Source organism: Anas acuta, chromosome 17, assembly GCF_963932015.1.
Source record: "Anas acuta chromosome 17, bAnaAcu1.1, whole genome shotgun sequence".
Lineage (NCBI taxonomy): Eukaryota > Metazoa > Chordata > Aves > Anseriformes > Anatidae > Anas > Anas acuta.
The window spans coordinates 7,417,922-7,440,373 of record NC_088995.1 but is presented as its reverse complement, the minus strand read 5'-3'; the positions used below and the strand labels follow the sequence as shown (position 1 = coordinate 7,440,373).

General features: G+C 36.5%; 1 protein-coding gene across 14 annotated transcripts in view; it reads left to right on the top strand.

The window, feature by feature from the left end:
* The window catches only part of CIT (citron rho-interacting serine/threonine kinase), a 120,576-nt gene that overhangs the window by 67,984 nt on the left and 30,140 nt on the right, over nt 1-22,452 (top strand). For 10 of the 14 annotated variants that reach the window (XM_068653781.1, XM_068653780.1, XM_068653778.1 and 7 more), the window contains 13 exons: nt 1,366-1,471; nt 2,349-2,492; nt 3,818-3,937; nt 7,363-7,533; nt 7,786-7,845; nt 8,476-8,529; nt 9,708-9,848; nt 10,183-10,308; nt 13,202-13,297; nt 15,042-15,158; nt 15,595-15,704; nt 18,628-18,802; nt 20,168-20,365. In XM_068653781.1, coding sequence (XP_068509882.1) covers nt 1,366-1,471; nt 2,349-2,492; nt 3,818-3,937; nt 7,363-7,533; nt 7,786-7,845; nt 8,476-8,529; nt 9,708-9,848; nt 10,183-10,308; nt 13,202-13,297; nt 15,042-15,158; nt 15,595-15,704; nt 18,628-18,802; nt 20,168-20,365 — 1,618 coding nt within the window. The remainder of the gene's footprint in view (nt 1-1,365; nt 1,472-2,348; nt 2,493-3,817; nt 3,938-7,362; nt 7,534-7,785; nt 7,846-8,475; nt 8,530-9,707; nt 9,849-10,182; nt 10,309-13,201; nt 13,298-15,041; nt 15,159-15,594; nt 15,705-18,627; nt 18,803-20,167; nt 20,366-22,452) is intronic. The other 4 variants (XM_068653777.1, XM_068653768.1, XM_068653779.1 and 1 more) reach the window with 1 other exon arrangement.

Below are 22,452 nucleotides of genomic sequence, written 5' to 3'. Positions count from 1 at the left end.
AAGGCACAGTTGGCGCATTTTGATGTATTTGTTTGCTAATATCAATGCTGTGTTTCCTAATGACAACTTAAGGTGGTGGTAGTGAAGATCTATTTTGATACATACATGTTGGTTTGCCATTTTCATAAAAATCAATTTTTTTTGTGACTATGCTGCATATATATTTGGATTTAGGAACGGATTTTTTCTCAGAAAATGGTGGTGATGGAATCAAACTTTCCTTGGTGTTAAGAAGAGACTGCTGCTGTGTGTGGGTGTGTGGCTATATGCAGAGAGCTGCTCAAAGCTCATTTTTCTCCATGGGGATAACTGGCTGCATACCAAACTATGGCCAGGAGAAGCAGAAAGCAATGTGTGGGCAGACTGTATGATCTTTTATTAGCACCTTCATTGTACTTCTGTGTTTTTACACATTAGTTAACACTGGTTCCATCATTAACTGCTTCAGTATCTAGTTTGAATCACTTTATGCGAGGCAAAATGTGATTTTTGAAGTTATGTTTTGATGTGTGCACTTTCTTTTTCTTTTTTTATTGCTAAAATGTACATATTTAAGACTGCAAATCATTAAAAATGTTCCACAACATTGAGGGGCTTCCTTTCCTTTTCTAGAATGAATTTAGACTAACAGAAAGGTCATCTTCCTAAATGTAGATAGGAAGCTTAAGAAAGTGTAAATATTTTTCCCTGTTTTCTGGAGTCAACTTGTTTTGAGCAAGTTGTGTCTCATGGGAAAAAAGAAAAAAAAAACACAAACAAACAAAACTTAAGTGGAACTCTGAAGTTCTGCAGTGTGACTAATCATTGATATTGACTGAGTTCATAGGGATAATATGAATTAGGTTGGGAAAGTTTTACTTCTATTTTGAGTTGTGGAAGATAATTAAGGATATGAAATTCTCCTTATGGTGCAGATTGTGACACAAAATTTTTAGGGCTCTCGTATTTTAATTATAGTTTTAAAATTCTGTTTAACGATGATGTGCAAAAAATTAGCACTTCTCTGAAAACGTTATCCTTCCAAAATGGTTAAATTGACCATAAAGCTTTGTTTCTGTTATGCTTACAAATCTGTACGAGAGTTATGCAAAAATGTGGCTCTGATTTATTGTTTAGTGCTCTAACATAAGTCACTGATGGAAAATATTAATATTTAACTAAAGTATGCATAGATTATTTAATAATGATATAGTATCATCAGGTTTTATGGTATATTTGATCTGAAATGACAGCTGTTAGCATGTGGTTGCTGCACCATTCTTCTAACTGTTGTGTAAGTGTCCAATGACTTTACCAAGGCTGCATAAATGCAGATTTCTTCATCTTTTGCCTATATTCACGTGCTGTTTGGCTTTGCTCTTTTAGATCTGTTTTTTCAAGTGTGGACTCTCCAGTCAAGGTCAGCTCCATGGAAAAGAAACTTCTTCTCAAGAGCAAAGAACTCCAAGACGCACAGGACAAGTGTCACAAGGTATTTATTTATGCAGTTGACCGTCTCCATTGCTCAAGGAATCTGCAACCACTGTATGTCCAGGGATCTGTCAGATGCTGCTGATCATCCAGATTCGTGGTGGGCAAAATGCTTTTCCTTCAGTGAGGTGGCTTCCTGTCCAATACGAAGGGAGATGAATTTAGGCCATGCTGTTGCTCTAGATCCTTTTATCTTAACAAGAAGAGGCTCTGGATTTTAAACAGTCCATTTCTCAGCGTGACACAGACGACTTCTGCTTCCTGCAGGCCGTGCCTCCTCTTCATCATATGCACAATTACAGCAGCACTGTTCTGAGGTTCTCTCTTCCTAACTCATCAGCTTCTGCTTATATAACTGCTGTCACGTCACTGGTTACGGTGAACATCTTGTAACAGTTGCTGTGCTCCAATAAAGGGAACCTGGTGGAGTCTTTTGAAACTCACTGCTTGTTTGAGACTTTTATGAGAGTTCAATTACTTTTCTCCTTGCTCTGTTCTGGATTTGACCGTTTGCTCCTGACAAGGAGATGGGGGGAAACCATCTCCTGGTCCAGCATGGATTTGGGATAAGGTTAAAGTGACCCATCTCTGCAAGTCAGGTGAAAAATGATTGTGGCTTCTTTGCTAACTGGGGTTCGAAGAATGACTGAATATGAACAAGCAGCTTGAATGAATGGGGTGACTTAGACTTACTACTTGTCCTTAAGAAGAACTGTGCATTCCTGGAGCAGAGACAATGGTATTGGAATTTAAACACCTTTTGGAGAAATATAGCTTAGAGGTCTCTTGGAGACAAATTCCTGACAAACAGAGCTCTGAAAGTAGCAGTTAACAAAGCTTTTGGAGACCCCTTTATAACCTCTTGATATTTATTGCAGATGGAGCAGGAAATGACGCGGTTGCACCGGAGAGTGTCAGAGGTGGAGGCTGTACTTAGCCAAAAGGAGGTGGAACTGAAAGCCTCTGAGACCCAGCGATCCCTCCTGGAGCAGGACCTGGCCACATATATCACAGAATGCAGTGTGAGCCCTTATACCAGTCCTTTCCCCTCTGAAGGCCTGAAATCTGGTGGTCTTTGTCTTTCTCTTCCATCATGGTTTCAGCAGGGTGCATGATGGAGAGAAGATAAACAAGAGGCTCTCTGTTGAAAATGGAGCGCTAAATTGTTTGCAGAGGCTTGTTTGATAATTTTAGTCAAACTGTTTCATGCTTATTTGCTTAAAATGTACAGGAATAACTAATGTTCTGGTCTTGCTGAAAATATGTGTTGTTTTTTTTTTTGTCTAGCTGTGCTAGAGCATACTTGGGTTTGGCTTCTTACAGGTTTCTTAGCCAGAAGAGGATGGGGCCTAATCACTACCTAGACAGACGTCTTCAAGGGCAAATAAGATGATTAGGAAATGAAGGTGTTGCCTCAAGCCATGCCATTCTGAGTACAGACAGATCGAGTTCCTCAGCATAACGTCAGGGATGATGCTAGGACAGCTGCTATTTTTCAGATACAATATAAAAATGAGGCTTTAAAACCATGTCTTCAAATATCATTTGGCACTTTTCATAGGAGTGGGAATGTCTGCCCAGTTGTCCTGGCATGATTCCAGGGAGGGTATTTTCATTCCAGTTAATAGTCTTTGTATTTTAAGTTGGATTTATTAGTCTGTTTCCTCTCTCCTAGCAAGAACAAAAATCCAGATAATGCACTGTTTCAGAGAATTGAGAAGCATTTCTGATGGGCTTGTTTGTTGGGAAGCATGTCTTAAAACTGGGTTGAGTGACTTTCCTATGCCAAATAAGTAAATAAATAAAACTAAGTTTATGTCTTTCTGGTGAAGATTAATCCACAGTTGTTAGGAGGGCTACCGGTCTGTTGAAATTTGCAGGTAAAGTATGTGGTGAGATATTGAAGCAATTCTGTCCTTTGTGAAAGTTTAACGATGATTTAAAGGTTTTAACTCACTTAACAGTAACAAGAAAAATGGACAAGGTTGTTAGTAACATGAAGATGAATTGTATCTAGGTTGTGAATTAATAGTTCTGGATAAAAGATGGATAAATGCTGTCAATAATAGATGCCTTTTGTGATTTCTGTTTGGTTTCTGTCTCTAAACTGATGTGAGGAAGTAGAGATTTGAACTAAGATTTCAGTGTAGTAAACGCTGTTTATAAAATGGGCTGCTTCTATCCAGATAAAAGACACGCTGGCCATGATTTTTTTATGGTTCCATCATTGCTGTCTTTTTTTTAATGCTTCTCTATGGTCAAAGAGGAATTTTCATAGTTAAAAGTCTTTATTATACAGCCATCTGAAAAAAAAAATACTGTATTTTGAACATTTCACTTTCTGCAGAGCTTAAAGCGAAGCCTGGAACAGGCACGGATGGAGGTGTCTCAGGAAGATGATAAGGCACTACAGCTACTTCATGATATCAGAGAGCAGAGCCGAAAACTGCAAGAGATCAAAGAACAGGTATACCTGCTTCTTTGGGGAGCAGAGTGGCTATCTACAAATATGCACTCTTGGCACATTCTAGCTCTGTTGTCAGGATTGCATTGTATGTTGGTGGACTGCAATGACTCCCAGTCTATGTGTTTTAAACAAAATGGGACGCTACTTAAGAAAGCACAAACTCTAAACCTCCAGTTTTTCTCTTCCTGAACCTGAAGGTACTTTGTAAAGGCAGTTCAGGAGAAAACTGAAATGCTTTACTAGTATGCTGCATTAGAAATGAACTGTCAGCTTTAAATGGTCAATCTGTATAGATTTCAAAACAATAGATTTCATAAATCGTAACCTTGGAAAGCACTGAACTAGCTTTGATATTTTTTCCTTATCCGGCCATTTAAAATGCTTAATTAGTAGTCTTTCAAAATAGCATCTGTGGTGTCTAACTGTGCCTTTCATAACTCTATTCATTTGCAAAGGTGTTCATAATTTTATCCCACCAGAAGAAGGGTGAAAATTCATTAATCCGTAGTGTTGTTCATAAAGAAGAAAATGTCAAAATTAAATGAAAATATGGTGACAGACGTGGACACTTTTAGGACTAAAAATAATTTACACGGCAGAACCCATTCAGTTTTGTGAATTAACACATTATATTAAGAAAAAGAAATTGAAATTTGCTATGGAATTCAAACGATTCTTGCAATTATCTGCTGGGTTTCATCTTCAAAGCACTTTACAAATGTTAACAGAATAATTTCATAGGGTTTGAGACAAGGAAGCCCAGAAACCTTGGTAATAATTCTCCAGATAGGAGCAACACTTATGTAAAAAGTAATGAAATGCAAAAACAACCCGCTGGATGGAGCAGGCCTCCAAAGACTTCTACAGCATTCTTCTGGATGGTTGTTTTATGTAATTCAAGGGATCTAAATTCATCACTCTGTGTTCTGGTGCTTCATTAGCAAAATTGCTTTAAATGTTGAAATGTTGAAGGTTTTTGGTAATCATAAATATCAATAGCTTGTTGAGCAGTATATTTTTTCTTTGTTAAATGAGTCTAATGCAAGTACTTTTTAATCAAATATTTTGTCCCAGAATCTTTTAACTTATCTCATGAAGATCCATAATGACATAAAAATTCTGCTTAGGTCAACAAATGGATCTGTAATATGTTGTAGACTTTCATATCTGGGGGATCTTGTGAGCTATCTGAAACCTGTCTGCAATAACACCACAACAAGATATGCAGAAATGTTTTTGCTGACTCATACCGGCAGGTGGATCTTGGCCAGTATAGACATGGATCATTATTTTTATGTTGGGGGAAATGGGAGGTGAGATAGATGAGTCCCTTAGAGTTTTGGTGTTGAAAACCCCAAGCTCTTCAGAACCAGTAAAACTCAGAGCATATCAGAACCTTCAAAAGCAGTAATTAAGCATTTGGTATTTTCAGGGCAGGACAGTAGGTTCAACTTCACTGGAATACTTGAAGAGTGTTGTGGCTATTTATTTATTTATTTATTTATTTTTAACTCAGCATTAACTGGTCATTACATCGTGAAGAATTGAACAAATGGATCGACTTATAACGTGTCAGAACCTTTATAGTTTTAGAAAGGTCTATTCATATGGTCTGCTCATTCATATGTAGCTACTGTGACTCGTTTTGGTTCAGGTAGTTGCCCTAAGCCTTGCCTGTCCATTAGTAAGTGCTTAAATACATTATTGTGGTTTTAAAACTGAGACAAATGCATATTCAAGAGGTATCGTTCTGTCTTCAATGAGTGAAGTAGCCTGTTTTTCTGACCTGGCCATGAGATTTATTCAAAGATGGTCTTGAAAACATCAAGAAGCAAGAAAAACTGGAATATTACTTATTATCTCTGATTTCCTCTTTCCATTTTCCTGACTTCCCAAACACTAATTTTCACATTGGCAACTGTAGTCATACCTGTAATTCTTTGGTCAAGTGTTTGCTGATATAAAAGTTGAGTATTTTAGGAAGAGTTTTCACAAATAATGATTTCTGAGCAGACCGTGTATTCCTTCAAGCTATTCTGCTTCTTTCATTCACGAATGTAATTGTGTGAAGCAAATTTTGAGCTAATGTATTTGAGCTCACTTAATATAAAAAGGCTCTAATTGCTTCCAGCAAGAAAATAAGATCATCCATAGAGAGACTGCCTGGAAAGAGAGAATTCCTGTTTGCCTTGTGAATCAGAGCCAGTTTGGGGATTAGAACCCTAAGACCCCCTTCTGCCACGCTCCCTCTAATGGTCAGTAAAACTGTCTGTTAAAGGCCAAACTTCTTTAAACAGCATTGTAAGGTCCTTGTGTTGCTAGAGAATCACAGGCTGACATTAGGGTCAGTGTTCAAGCAATCACTCGTCTATCTGAAGGCAGCTGGCTGTCTGGAAGGAGTGATGACAAACTTGAGTTTGTCACGAGACAATTAGTCTTTTGAATATGGGGGTAGTCAGGAATATTGTAAGATATTAAAATAGAAAGAAAGATGGACTCCCCCACTGTCAGTTCTTCAAAATCTTTTTTTTTCCCCAACTCCTGATATGCTTATTTTCTACTTGTTCTTAGCTTTGTAAAAATACTTTTTGCATACAGTTGTTTTATAAAAATGTATACTTACTGGACTTGTGTTTCCAATGAAGACATAAGAAGAAATCTTATGAGCTTATGTCAGTTTGAGTACCCAGTCGCAACTGAGATGATCAGTTCAAACATTCTTCTCACACTTTCCCCATCCAAATGCCCTTTCTTGCAGTGTCCTGCATGGCAAATCATTATTTTTGTCTATATAGACAAAATGCCTTCTATGGGAAATGTGTTTTTATTTATTTACTTATTATCTTTTAGACAATTCTTAGTATTTGATTTAGGTTGTTTCCCATACAGAACAATACATTCCTCTTTAACTCTGTCAAGAGAAAATAACTTATGGCTAGGAGCTACAGTATACTTGCTACTCCCCTGCTTCTCCTCTTTTCTTTTATCCAAACACTGCAGATCTGTGGTAATTATCATGTTATTAGCCTGAGGAAAATATATCTTGAGGGAGTATCTGTGCCTTTAGTAGAGACATCAACTCAAGGGCATGTTTCTGTTTCACAGATCAGAAATATAAATAATTTTAATCACTTTTATGAAGATATACGTATGTGTTTCTATAGTGAAGCCACTCACAAAAAGGCAGTGTTTTTAACTTCTATGATGTATTAGCTTGAAAATTGAAAGACTCAAACCAGAACACGATGACTATTTTTTTTTATTTATCTCTCATTGTTTTATTTAACACTTTTCTTCTACATGTTTTTATATGGACTTCTTGTTTGCAATCAGACAAATAGTACATTCTGTGATTTGCAGTTCCATATATTTTCTGTTGCCTATAAAATGCAATGCCTTTTTCTACCCTTCCGCCACAACCACAGGAATATCAAGCTCAAGTAGAAGAAATGAGGCTCATGATGAATCAATTAGAAGAGGATCTGATTTCAGCTCGCAGGCGTAGTGATCTTTATGAGTCGGAGTTAAGAGAGTCCCGAATGGCAGCTGAAGAATTTAAACGTAAAGCTACTGAATGTCACAACAAATTGCAAAAGGTAGTTTAAGGCTTCATGGGAGAGGGGGGTTGATGCTTGCTTGCTTTTCTAGTGTTATTTTACACACACAAGTTGTATACGAGTTCTCTAAAGATTAGTGTGGCATTGCACAACTAATACAGAAAGCCTTTTGGTTCTACTCTTGAAACAGCATAATTAATGCTTTGTGTTTAGTTTGCATGAGGTGATGCCTGGATAGAAAACCAGTGCACTAAAACTTTTCCCAAGACTTTCATATATTTTATATTTAAGTTACAGGTTAAAGATCAAGGAAAAAATGAAGCAGGAGAGTTGTATTGCAAATTAGAGAAGGTATGCTACTTTAATGTCCTGGAGTTTGCTTCCTGGGTCTTTTGTACTATGCACAGAAACGAAGAGTGTCTTTGATTAGCCAGTGGCATTCACAGCCTCACATCCTCCCCCTGCTATCCCTGCACACACACCCACGGCCCCTTTTTTTCTGGATTTTTTGTTCTTGGTGTGGTTCATTATTATTTCTGATTTGATATAAAGCTCCTTTCTGGTGTTCTGTGCTTGATGGGTTGTGCTCTCAAGTAAGGCAAAGACAGGCCATTATGTTTAATCTGAATTTGTCGTTGTGATACATAAGAGTTTTGTTCATGAATAGAAAATAAATAGAAATAGAAAAAAATAAAATAGAAAATAAAAAGTAAAAATAATGCTGAGTATACCCTGTCACATTGAACAATCTAGTTGGTGACAAAAATATGAAAACAACCAGAGGTTAATAAAATGGGAGCGGATTTGTGAAGGGACGTTTTGGGCATTGGAATTTATAGGGAGAAACAAAGATTTTTAAAAAGTGAACTAAAATAAATAAGGTATCATAAGTCGAGAGAATTTTCTCTGTTTGGTTTTACCACTCGCCTTTCCTGTCCTCGTTCCCTCCTCCTCACCCCTTTTCTTTCTATTTAACTGTAGATCAACACAGAGCAGCAGGCCAAAATCCAGGAGCTGCAGGAAAAGCTGACAAAGGTAATGTCTGGGTGGTGACAGTGAATTTTCCACGAGATTTTCCAGTGAAACCTTAATGCAGAGGAGGGATGCACTTTGTTTTATCCTCAAAAATAGAATTAGTCATAGCATGGGGGATGATAAGGAAAAGGGGGTGGGAGCTGGTATCTGAAATCATTGGTGTTCTCGATATGCTTTTGGTTCTTGAGACATGTCAACAGTGTTTATTTTTACAAATGAAGCTGAGTCAGAACTGGAGTAGTGTAGAGAAATTCTAATTAGAAAGGCCAGTTTGGGTGTGTTGCACCGGCCCCATGCTTCTGAAGACAAGTGTTCAGATCTTTTTATCTCACTAGTGTAAAAAAAAAAAAAAAAGTTGGATTTGATGTAGTGTCCCAGCAAAGTCTCTTTTAATTGCAAAATCATTTTCCAGTTAAGTTATTTATGGAAAAATGGTTGAATTATAAGGCTTCACAACAGAATTAAAATACATCAATGATACAAGCTGAAGGAAGTACATTAAATATAATGTTTGCAATTGTGGTCAGTCAGTCACTGAGAACAATGTGAGAACCTGTTTGTTCTAGATGTTATGCTTTTTGGGGGGATCTTTTATCAAAAAAGAAAAAGGTCGTCATAACGATCCACTGAGAGAGCTTTATCCTCACCTTGATAGCTGCTCAGAAAGGGCATTTCCAAGGGTTAGTGGACCATTTCCAAAGGTCTGAGATACGAACAGGCAGTCAAAACTATTTAGAAATTTTATTTTTAATATTTCAACGTGGACTTGTTTTATCCCCTTTTTCTCTTTTAATTAATTCTATTATCAATTATCAGGAGGCCAAAAGGTTATTTTTCTAATGTTTTAGCAGGAATATTTTGTGAGCCCTTTGCAAAAACTTGAGCTGAATTTAGGGGCACACTTCATAATACACAGTGAAAACTAGAAATTGCAGTACAGCAAGACAAACTTGTAGATCTGGATTTTCTGTTTTTTATGAAACAGAAAAGAATTAGCTATCAGAAATTAGAATTTGGGTTCCTGAATGTTTGTAAGCTGTCTTAATTTTAGACTGCTAGGTCAAAGTTCCGTAGCAATTTTGGACAGTACATTGACCATCTTGAGGTTACAAATTTTTGTATGTGTGTGTTTCTTATAATTTTTTTTCTTTTTTTTTTTTTTTTTAAATTGGACCTAGGCTGTGAAAGCTAGCTCAGAGGCAACAGAACTTCTCCAGAATATCCGTCAAGCAAAGGAGAGAGCTGAGAAGGAGTTAGAGAAACTGCAAAATCGGGAGGATTCTAATGAAAGCATGAAGAAGAAATTGCTTGAAGCAGAGGTGAATGGAGAATATCTAGCTAGTATAAAATAGTTCCTGGGATGTGTCTGGGAACCCTCATCTGGATGACTGTAAACAACTTGTATTCCTGTAACTCTTAACAAGAAAGAGACGTTAGAAATTAATCCATTTTTAATTAATTAAAGTTTTAATTAATTAATTTGAGGAAAACTTACTGTGGTTGATTTCATTTTCAGTGAGGAGCCAATAAGGACTTGTGGTTAGGATGAGGGATTTGAGCCATGATGAGGTTTTCAAATATAAAAGACGGCTCATTGCTCTGTGGTAATGTGAAGTTGGTTAGCCTAAATAACAGTTAATAATTGCTCTGCAGGAGCGGCGCCATTCTCTGGAGAATCAAGTGAAGAGATTAGAGACTGTGGAACGAAGAGAAAACCGTCTAAAAGAAGATATTCAGACTAAATCTCAACAGATTCAACAGATGGCAGAAAAAATTCTGGTGAGCAGAGGTGAAAAGGAAAGATGAAGGTTAAAAGTTGGTAAAAAAAAAAAAAGAAAAAAAGAGTAAAAACAGAAGAGAAGACATAGAATTGCATTGAATAAAGTGGAAATTGTTGAATAAAAGTTAAAGGGATTGCTTTTGTATACAATAATACTGGAAAACCTTAAGTTCGCAAATTCTGTTTGCACCTTTAGTTACAATCTAACTCCTGTACCTGTAATCTTAAGACTATGAAATTCTAATTGTCTAAGTAGAAGCACTTTAAAGTCAACTTATCAGTATTTTAATTAATTACCTAATGTTTTGTTTCAGAACAGGATACTGTACAGGACACTGCAATAATAAAAGCATTGATATCTAGATTTTAAACTAAGTTGCAAAAGGAATTTAGAGGTCAAGTGTACTTGAAGTGCTTATAGCTTGTAGCAGAAAGAAATAAGTCATCTAAACTGTTCTCCAAAGATAATATTTGTCAGGAATCCATTTTCACCCATATAACTCTGTTGGCAATTTCTTGTTTCACTCCTTGTTAAACCTATTAAGACTTTATAGTCAGTTGGTACCTGAGTCTACAGTGAACCAAACAGATGGTGTCTCTAATACTTTTGCTTCCCTGGGAGAGGAAGCATAATCTTGGAGCAATTACATTAATTTCCATTTCTTTCTGTGTTGCTAATATGATAAGGACAAAAAGGTATTACTTTTTCTTGGTAGTAATTCTGAGCATAGACAGACCTGAGGAAGGCCAAATGGAAATATATAAAAGAACCATGTTTGGACAAGCATGACCCATGCATGTTCTGAGTAATAGCTGCACAGGCAAACTTTAGCATCAGAATGTCTGAAGGGTCTCAAGAAAACGTAGAATCAGATCTTTGGTGGGGGAGTTTCTTTCAAACTGTTTTGATAACATCAGTGCATGCTAAGTAGGAGACTATGGGCACAGAGACAACTTTACGTTTAGAAATAGTGAAAAACTTCAAATAATTTCATAAGCCTCTTTTGTATATATGGGGATTGTTCCTTGGTTTCAATTATGTTTTCTGTGGAGGGAAATCCGGAAGGGAATGCAGAAATACCTAACTAATTGTTTTACTCCATGGGATATGTTTAGCAGTTCTCATAGACAGTTTCAATGGACTTCTGACAGAATGTTGGATAGTCTTTCCTAGTCCCTTGCATCTCGGCTTTGGGAGCCATGGGTAATAATACCTTTCTTTTCTCCACTTCTGCCCTCTTCATTCGCTCAAGTTGATCTCCTCAAACACTTTTGACATTTCTTGGTATAGAAAGGACAGAAAGATAGCAAAGGAGCTGGCAATATTGAATACAATTAAATAGAATTGTATAGAATAAGGTAGAAATTGTTGAATAAGTTGGATTGGTTTTGTGTACTACTCCTTCAGTGGTACTTTAGAAGACTTGCTGATCTGTCTGTAGAGAATTAAACAAGAAGTAAGAAATAAGTTAGGGAAGATACTACTTGAAAGAGCAGATCATAGCTATGATGCTAATAACAATTGAAAGTTACAGCTACATAGAGAACAGTGAGAACTGGAACGGTTAGAGATTACCTTTTAAGCCCACACTGGCTGTTAAGTGCCACTTCAGAAGCTGGTGAATCTTCTACAATATGAGCAGTCTGATGCTGGTAGCTTTGAAGCTGCTGCTGATCTGGTTGTCTGATTCTATGCCAGGACCTGAAACGTGTGGGCTTCTGGAGGAGGTGAATTGTCCTTCTTGTTGCTGGGAGACATATTTCAATTGCAAAAAGCAGCAATCTCCATTCCTTGCAGAAGTGTCGGGTACCAGGCACTGTAGATGACCTACTTTTAGTGAACCTCCTTTTTGATTTTCACTTCTGGAAAAAGAGGTCTACTGCAATTACTGGAGCGAGGAAGTCTTAGTATGTTTTCAAGATGAGAAAGGGAAGAGAGAAAATATGGAAAATGCTCAAGTAGAAATATCAGGAAATTTTCCTGTGCTCTGCAGTAGTGGGGGTAGGCAGGAGACCTGGATGCATCCCAAAAATTGAACTTGTCTGTGCAACAGTCAGCCCAGTGGTAGTGAATGACAGACCTGGATCTGCATGTTGTACTGAAGAAATTGTTAGGATGGCAAATATGAAAATGAAGGAGCATAAAGCTCTAAGCTCAGCTTTTGTGAGGTGTCATGTTGAAAGGTGTTTATAGATAAATCCCCAATAATATATGCAGACAGCAGAATGTTCCTCGTACTAAAATAGCTAATTTTGGAGATGCAGAATTATCGAAGTCCTTACTGTGCACTGCTAAAACTATCAGCTATGAGGTAAAGAGGTTAAAAATACTCTGCTACCATCTACTATGTATATTGCATCCTGTACTTCTCATTTTCTAAGCAATTTATAAACAGTTATTCTGACAACACTCATCTGAGAAATGTGGCAAAGTAAATACTATTCCCACTCTATGAATATAGAATGAAAAGCAGAGACAGCAATACCCCGTTATTGAGTCCTTCTGTGAGAAAACAAGTGAGAGACCTTGATAAAAATAGGTCTGAACTTCCTGTGATGCCACTGCGGCTATGAAGTGTTTATAACCACTTGTTTTCATCAAACATGCTTGGCCTGTCTTTGGGAATAAGCTACTGGGAAACAAATTCTTATTGTGGAAGTAGAAAACATTGTCTTCAGCAGTGTGTTGGCTCTGCAGTGGATGGGTCAGCAGCAATAATGCAAGGCTTAAAACTGATCACATGCTGCTCTTATGTCATTTCACTGACAGCCATGGTCCAGAGATTTTCATAGTGGGGAGTCTTAAAAATGACAACAAATATGCACTACTTGTGCAACCCATACGCACAACACCTATTTCTTTGTCTGAATATGAATCTCTGCTGCTTTTAGGAGCTGGAAGAAAAGCATCGCGAGGCTCAGATTGCAGCACAACATCTGGAGTTGCAGCTGAAACAAAAGGAGCAATTCTATGAAGAAAAACTCAAAGTAAAATATCTTCTTATCTTCCTACAAGCTTTTGTGGTTAGAATGGGTTCAGGGAAAAACTGTTGCCTTTAGGCTTTTCTTTGTCTTATGAGTTGCCTTCTTGCTTACTGCTGCTGAAATCTTCAGAGAGAATAGTGAAAAATGAGTGAGTTTTTCTTCTAGTCCATGTTATTATACCTCATCTGTTTTTAACATTGTATTAAAACAGGTGGCATTTGAAATCAGAATTACAGAGACCAGTTGCTGATTGTAATTTTTTCATTGCTGACTAAATAATTCTTTCTTAATGGTGTTGGATCTATCATCCTGAAAAAGATTTCAGTTTCTACTGATGATTTTCTGATTTATTTAAGAGTATTCATACAGCCTACCTGCAAGTTTTAAATTCAGTAAATAATAGAGCGTTTCTGAATTTCCATCTTCATGGAGCTGTAACATCTGCCAAGAAGCCAGCGAAACCACCCACTTTGTTTTTGTCTTTTCCAGGGTAGCATAAGACTTTAACATACAGTTAGAAATAGAATTATAGACACGATCTAAAACTAGGAAAAACAAATTGGGAAATGGGAGTATGTGCTGTAGTTAAGGACTTTTCTATAGAACCTACAGTGCGTCAGCCAGTAAATGCATTTTGTAAGGATCTTTGTTTCTACTAAACATAATCTATTTTCAGCAATTTTTCTCTGTTACCTTTACCTAGGACTTTACTTTTACATTTTACCTTAAATACGTGAGGATGTAGTATTTAAGAGGAAAGAAGGAATTCCTGTGGGAGAAACATGATGGGAAAACAAAAAAAAAAAAAAGAAAGATTTTCTGGCAGATCAGAGCATGTCTGTTCAGTAATGAGAGGAGGCTGACAGAAAGCAGGAGGAAGCAGAAGTAGATCTTGGGTAAAGGAGAAGTGCTGACATAAAAACTGAAGAACAAGATAGGGCTTGGGGAAAAAAGTTAAAAGAAAAAGAGACAGAGAGATGGTGATTTATGGAATCATACGATATAGGGTTTAGTAGATCAGGAAGCTAGACGAAAGCATTTCAAGACATTGAATGTTTATGACTGGAACATTAGAGAATATCCTGAGAGATACTGATTAAGCAATCTCTAATAAGAGCCATGTCCATAATAGTTCTTTGTGCCTTTGAAAACTGTCCTTGAAGGAAATGACATTCAGTTTAAGAAGAAGACAGTTAATTTACTTTAGTCCTGTTCCTAATGACAGGTGTTTGTGTCACAAAAAGAAATCTTAGCTCTTTGGTGTCTCTGACCTGAAGAATTCGTGGCATCTCAGTTACGTTCTCATGCATATTTACAGAACTTAAAAATCACTTTTGAGCCATGTTGTTAGGGCAACCAAAGGATGCACAATTCTTTACTTCCTCTGCCTTATACACTGGGATATGTTTTTTTTTATTTGTTTTCTGTTGCAGTAGTCTGGAATATTTCTTGGGCATAGATTATACATTATTATTATTATTATTGTTGTTGTTGTTGTTGTTGTTGTTATTTATCGTCTCATGTCTTCAAAAAACATCATTAAATTCAGTCATCAGAGGTAACTGAGGGAGCATTCTTTTTTGGAATTTGCTGTTCCAGGGTTTCATGCCATTGCTTCTTGGATCTAATGTTGCTTGAGATGTGATGAATTCCTTAAAAATTCTGTCTTTCTTGATGATTTTCTCTCTGCTTGCCCTCTGCCCAGTGAAATGGATATAATTTAGATAAAATAAATATCTTCATTTAGGTTTTGGAAAATCAGATGAAGAAAGATCTTGCTGATAAGGAAGCACTTGAGAATATGCTCAGAAGACATGAAGAAGAAGCACGTGAGAAATGTAAAGTCCTGGCTGAACAGAAGGCGGTATGTGTAGTTGAATTGGAAATCAAAGTGTTTGAAGAGTAGCTTTTTGAGGCTGTGATTTCTAAGCAAGATAATCTTGTTAGAGGTTTCTCATTATTCCTGTCTTGAAGGAAATGTACTGATTAAAAGCTATTTTAAAGATGTTGATTTTATTACAAGGAATCTTCAAGAATACTTTCTGAAAATGGCTGCATAAGTTGCTGTATACCACTCATATTGTGCACTGACCTAATGATTGTTTTTCCCTAATATTTAAGCAGTGGAAAGCAGCACCAAACAGCTCCAGTAATTGTATCTGTGATACTATTTTTCTTGGTCATTTGATCAATATTCTTTTATTTTTGTTTCTGGAAATTATGAGACTTCTTTGTTTTTAAACATTGCTTTTAAAATCACTTCCGTTGTGCAGTCTCAAAGGCATGTTGCTCTGTTTCAGATGATCAATGCAATGGATTCAAAGATTAGGTCACTGGAGCAAAGAATAGTGGAATTGTCTGAGGCCAATAAACTGGCAGCAAATAGCAGCCTTTTTACCCAGAGGAACATGTAAGTACAGCAACTGCTATCATATTGGTCACTACTGAACATTTCTCAGTGAGATCTGTTCTCAAAATGTTAAAGTGATTCTTTGTTACAGGCTTGTTGCGCTTCCTTGCTTGTTTTCCTGTAATGCAGAAAATGTGCTTGTTCTCCAAATAGCTTTGGTTCTCTGCTTATTTTGTGTTTTCCGAAATGTGACAAGCAAAACTGATTTGTATTACAGTGTCTACTTTGGAGCCTTTCTTGAGGTTGGTGCTTTATGCAGGTTTACTAAACATTAAATGAATACCAATACATTAAATATCTAACCTCTATAGAAGCATATATTCTTATTTAACATGCATATTGTTAATATATTTATATTTTCCTCGGTTCTTGTGGAAGTTACTCAGTGTTGAAATTGAAAACATTACATACCTTTCATTGTAAACATTCTGTCCCACCCAATGGCTGAGAAGACAAAATGAAAACTGGATTTTAAGCCAAGAGTTTTCCTGTATGTTTTTGAATTGCTGTTTGAAAGAGTGAGATCTTTTTTACTGCAATGGGCAGAAATAACGTGGAGCAGGAGATATCTCAGCTTCAACTTCAGAATGATGTTTCAATTCATTTTTTCTACATAACTCAGCTAGTACTCAAGTATATTTGTTGTTCTCTCAACTTGAGCCTCTCTTTAGTTCTCCTCATCAATGACCAGTGTAATAGTTCAGTGTTTTAGGGGATACTACTGGACAAGCTCTAATGTCATCTTGTGTTGCTGTGTCATCAGCAATTATTCTTGTGGTGAATTTTTCTTGTTTATTAACACAGGGGAAGTCTTGGACCTTTTCTCTTTTGTGTCTTCCTGTCTATTTGAACTTCGTTTTGCTGTTCATTTTAGTTTAGTTTCTTTATTGTCTTTAAAATGCTTTTCCTTCCTAAATGATATAGACATTCTACCTGAAGTACAGGAAGAAGTACAGATTGTTCGATATGCCTTGCAAGATAGGGCTAAAGTAGTATATGCTCTTACTGAGTTAAAAGATTCATCACGTTTGGCTGTCTGCATAAATGTTTTCAGTGTCCATCAACTGCTGGATGCAATGTTAGGCAGTATCTCTGTGGGCAGCTCTTGGACAGATTCACTTATAATATTGAATAGAATCAAGCAAGATTGAATTTTGGCGCAGAATTGTTTTGTTTTTGAGCTTTTCAGGGCTGATTATGCCTCCAGATTTGTAGTGGCTCCAATTTTTGTTATATTTCAAATATCTGGCAAGTTATTCTGGCTTGAACAGCCAAAAATATCCACAGAAGTAACTGAAATTAACTGAGTTGCTTTATGCTCCAGATGACTTCTAGTTAATCACCCAGGAAATCTGTTGAGGTGGCAAAAGCCATAACTCACCTTCAGCCTGAAATAAAACACAAGCAGTATCTCAACATGTACCTGGGAAGCATATGCAGAGTAGTCATCGCTGCTGAAACGAGTGTAAGAATTCAGCTGAGATGGATGCATCCTCTGATAGCAGGACACTTTCCTTGAGATGAATAGAAAACAAGAAAAAATATAATAATGCTTTAAAAAAAGACTGAATATTTTATGGTAAGAAATATTGTCAAATAACTTAATTTTGCAGGATTGGTAGGTGATATTACAGAATCAACGTCATTTTAAGAAAAAAATGCTTTATTATGCCCATGTTTATATATGCAGATAGCTTGTGAGTTTCTTCTTATTTTATGAATTGTGGTGGTGAATATGTATAAATCTGTTGGACTTCATTTTGAATCTACAAAAGCTACAACTAATCTGAGCATGTTTGAAGAAATGAACTAGTGATTAAACCTTTCAAAGGCTTGTGGAACTTGGTTAGCTTTTGTTCTTCCAGTAACTGAGTACCTGAGCAGGCAGCCCAGGAACCAGTAGAAAGCAAAATAACTGTGATTGACAGCTCTTGCTGCCAATAGTCTGTAGAGATAAATAAAAAGAAAAAAGAGAAAACGGGGAGAAAAAAAAGTGACTAGGATTTTGTGTGCAAAGCACAAAAATGTGAGTCAGAAGACAAGTTCCATTTTTAGTTTTGTTAAGTCTTCCTATTTGATCTTGGGCAACCCACATAATTTCTCTGGAATTGGATTAATAACAGTTTATCTCACAGTGAACTTCTTAAAATATTAATTCATTAATATATGTAAAGCTTTGTGAGATTTCTAAATAGAAAGCACCCTGAGGCAGAATTTTCCAATGCATGATAAAATGATTCCAGGAGTTGTAAATAACGTAGGGGTGTTTTTTGTTTGTTTGTTATGCATGAGGATATGTGTTTCAAATTCTAATTGCTGCTTTTAGCAGATATTGCCAGCTCTCAAAATTCTTATGCACACAAGTAATTATTTTCATTCACTTTATAGATGGAGACTTTGATCAGAGACAGCAAAGCTTTGCTTCAATATAGGTCAAGTTTAGAACTTGTTCTGGGTCCATTACAGCTTTAAAGAACAAACAAACTAAACACCCCTCCAAAAAAAAAAAAAGTGAACCATAGGATTTCCTTATCTCATGGAAATATATAATGTGAAAACAACTATTCTTAGCATTTATTTTTCCTGCATAGGAAAATACATAAGAAATTGGTGAAATGAAAGCAATTAAGTACAGCTTAAATACTGTTATAGACAACCACATGTAGAATTTATTTTTCTGTGCAACTTGCAAATATGAAATATTTGTGCTCTGGCCATATGTCAATGAATCCACTAGTATGTGGATGTTTTGCAGATGGTAATAGAGCTGACTTACTTTTGTACAAGGGTGTAGAATTTAGACTATTAACTAACTGTTCTACTTAATAGGGAGCTTGTGGTGTGTTCTTCCCGACTTCACTCCAGTGAAAGGACATATTTTAAGGACATTTCATGTTTGTCACTTGTGTTTTTCTCCTGTCAGGAAAGCCCAGGAGGAGATGATTTCAGAGCTCAGGCAACAGAAGTTCTACTTGGAAACACAAGCTGGAAAGTTAGAGGCCCAGAATCGAAAGTTAGAGGAACAATTGGAGAAGATGAGTCACCAAGATCACACTGACAAGAACCGCCTGCTGGAGTTAGAGACTAGGCTACGAGAGGTGAAGGCTTGGGTTTAATCCTTCCCAATGTACCCCATTTGCTTTAATGTAACCCATTGGGACTATTATAGTAACAGGTAGAAATAAGCTGTCGTAGTTCTATGTGTCTTAAAAATGGTGTTTTAAGATGTAATTATTTATTATAGTCTAGCAGTATGTTCCCCCCAAAGGTTATTATTTTTTTTAATGATAACCTTTCATTATTTTAATGAAAAAATAATAAAAACAAAATAAAAAAGATTGCTCATTAGAATAAGTATTAAGCTTTTAGATCATCTTGCTATCTCAGAGTACAATTTTTTTGCACAATAGCCTTATAATGTTTTCTAGCTAGAGTGGTAATGGGGTAGAGAAATAAAGCTTAGCTATGTGCAGTGACCAGCTTTACTTAAAGAATTTACAGAATAGAAATCAAATGGCACTACAGAAGTGCTATAAGAACACAGGAGATGTATTGCTTCATGCACATTTTGCAAAAGTTTTTGAGAAAAATAACAGTAATATGAAAACGTTGTTTGTTTTTTTTTTTAATAAATTGTGAGCTTTGCTTTATTTTTAGTTCTTTAGTTTTGTATCAACTAGTTTGGATCCACTTTAGGTGTTCTTTTTACCTTCTCCAGTCTCACTTCACTAATTTTCAGCTAAGACTGAAATTTTGCCTTTAGCTAAGAGGGTTGGATGACTAACATGTGTCCTTGTTTGGCTGGAAGTTGGTTGGGACCACTGTAAGATTTCTGTTGGTCTTGTCTTGCATCTGCAGCACAACAGACAGATTCACAAGGGATAGCAAACAGCCTGAAGAAGGTATTAAGGTTTGGAATTGATTTTGAGCACTGAGATCTGTTCTGCTGCTTTTTCATTTCTTATCCATTTCTGGAAATGACATGTTTATCACAGAGGATGCCTCAAGAAAACCCAGAGCAAGGGGATTTGGTTGGTTTCTTCAAAAAGAATCTAAATGTCTACATGCACATAAAGATTAGTATTGATGTTTATGCCTAAAGATTCTTAAATAAAATAACTTCAGTGAAGAAAGGTCATCACAAACCACTTCAGCTTTTCTGCTTTTTATATCAACATATAATATGTGATATTTGAGTCACAGCTGGAACTGTTCTTGTGCCCATATTTTCATTTAAAAATGCCATATTGTTTTTGATCTTTTTCAAAGCAAACCAGTCACTTTTATTAGGCAGTAGGCAATGCTGCATCCTTGACTTCTCAGTCACTTAAGCAACCTGTGAAGATGTGATTTTGGGATAGAAATGGCAATGTCATTCTAAAGTGAGGTTTGAAATGAGATTACATTGCTTGTATTTTCTTTGTTAGTAACTTATATCTGGATGCTGCTTTTGCATTCTTCAGGTTGGTCTAGAGCACGAAGAACAAAAGCTGGAACTCAAAAGGCAGTTGACAGAATTGCAGCTGACACTCCAGGAGCGGGAATCTCAAATTACTGGGCTGCAGGCTGCACGGACAGCCCTGGAGAATCAGCTCCGTGAAGCCAAAACTGAACTAGAAGAGACTACAGCTGAGGCAGAGGAAGAGATTCAAGCTCTCACGGTGAGCCCTGAAATTGGCACTCGATTAGAATTATTTAGGTGCACATTTCATAATGAAGTTAAATATCTATTTTTACTATATATTTTTTTTAATTTTCAGAAGAAGACATGAATTATGCCTTGTGTTAATAGAGGCAGGAATGGCTAAAATGTCAAACTTTCTCTTATTATCGTTAACCATGTGTGCTTCCTATTAGTGGTTGATTGGTGCCAAAACTGCTCGACTCTTTGCAAGTGCGTTATTGATTTGTGATGAGGTAATAGTTGCATATGAAGTTGTTATTAACAGAGTTCTGCTCTTTTATTTACTTATTTAAATAATTTATCACAAGTTTGAAGGTACTTGATGATCATAAATGATTTGATGATTTCTTTCTACGAGTTAACCTGCTTTATACTTGCTTTGGAAAAAAAAAAAAAAGATCCTATGAAAATAATGGTAACAACACCCTAATTTTATTTAATTAAAAATTGTCACCTGTATCCTACAGTCTCTGGTGGGGTGTGTGAATGCTATAAAGGATAAAAGAAATTCCTTCCTTCCCCCTCTTTCCCTCCCAGGAAACAAAATTCTAAATTATATGCTGCTGGTTGCTGTCTCTTGAATACAAAAAGATGCTTTCACAGTGCTTGATTCTAAGAAATATTTTCTTCAGAAAGGATTCCCAGGGCAGTGGGGGGAGAGAGAGGAGAGAAGTGTATGACCTGCTACTTCGACTGACAGTTAACCCTCATTGAAGAAGCAGTCTTCAATGACCTCTGAATCCAGTTATTTTGAAGTGTTGAAAATGTGCATTCTCTTGCTGCAGTGATATTTGATAAAAGAACTGTTATTCTGGATATTTCTGCCATTGCTGTTTTTTAGAAGGGATAGTAGGCTTTGCTGAGATAGTGCTTCTATTAGATTGATGCTTTCGGTGGGTGAATGGGGGTATTATGCAGAGCTGTTCTTAAGCAGGTATGTGCTGGGAAAGTATGGCAGCAATACCAGGCCGTAAGAGAAACTGAACAGAACATGGCTGGCATCAGTTTCTTCCTGCTCAAAATTGAGGTCATCTTCCTCCCAGCTGAAAGCTTTGCATAACTGCTAATATCACTGCTAACAGGATGATGATGTGCTTGATGTCTTTACCCTATGCTACCAGTGAAACAGATGAATGTATATGACCTGTGCTCATGCAGTTACTGCTTCTGTTAATTTGGCAAAATAGTAGTGCTTTTGGACCAGCTCTTGTAAGATAGTCGAGTTCAGTGGGCTTGGAGAATTTCTGATATGGAATTTTTTGTATATACTTTTTTATTTTTCACATTGTGGTAAGGTAATTTTTTAGCTCTCATGTTTGATTTCTGCTAAAGAGTTTGTCCTGTTTAGTCTCTTGGCTCTAACAGAAATGTTCTGAATAAAGAAAGGTAGCTGTTGCACTAGTGCTAGTGCACTGACCTTTCATTTGTTAAGGTTTCAGATAGCATATGATATTTTACACTTGTTAAATCACTTTGTTAGTCTAAATGAATTTTGAGAGGGGCCATGAGGCTGAAACAAGAACTTTTGCTTTGTCATGCTTTGCTTGTAAATGAGGAGGTAAAATGGTGCATGCAATACTGCTTTCTTTAAAATAAGCATTTGCCCTTTTCAGTGCTTTGGATGCTGTGTTCCAAAGAATTGATTATTGTGTTTCACCACTGCTGCTTAGAGAGGCTTAGGATTAAATGGTACTTCATGGTAGGATTCAGGTAGATTGGCAGAGCTGTTTGGGATAGCTTGCATAATGCTTTATTGTAGTTTTTCTTTGCAAGCATTAAATTGTATGCAGTATTTATTTTATACAAAACACTAATCTGGGTATGGAAGTAAAAGCGACTCATGAATGTACAAACTTAGCATGGAATCTATATATCATCAGGTGACCATTTATGATGGAACTTTTTATATAATTCAGTTCCTGAGTTTGTACATTTTCCTAAAGTAGTTCAGAATTAGGAGCATTTTATTAAGTAGGATGTGACTTTTGCTAATCAGTTCTTTGCCACTACAGAGTGCTTTCATAGTGTGCAGCATCTGCCTTCCAAACTTTGCTTGCTGGTAGA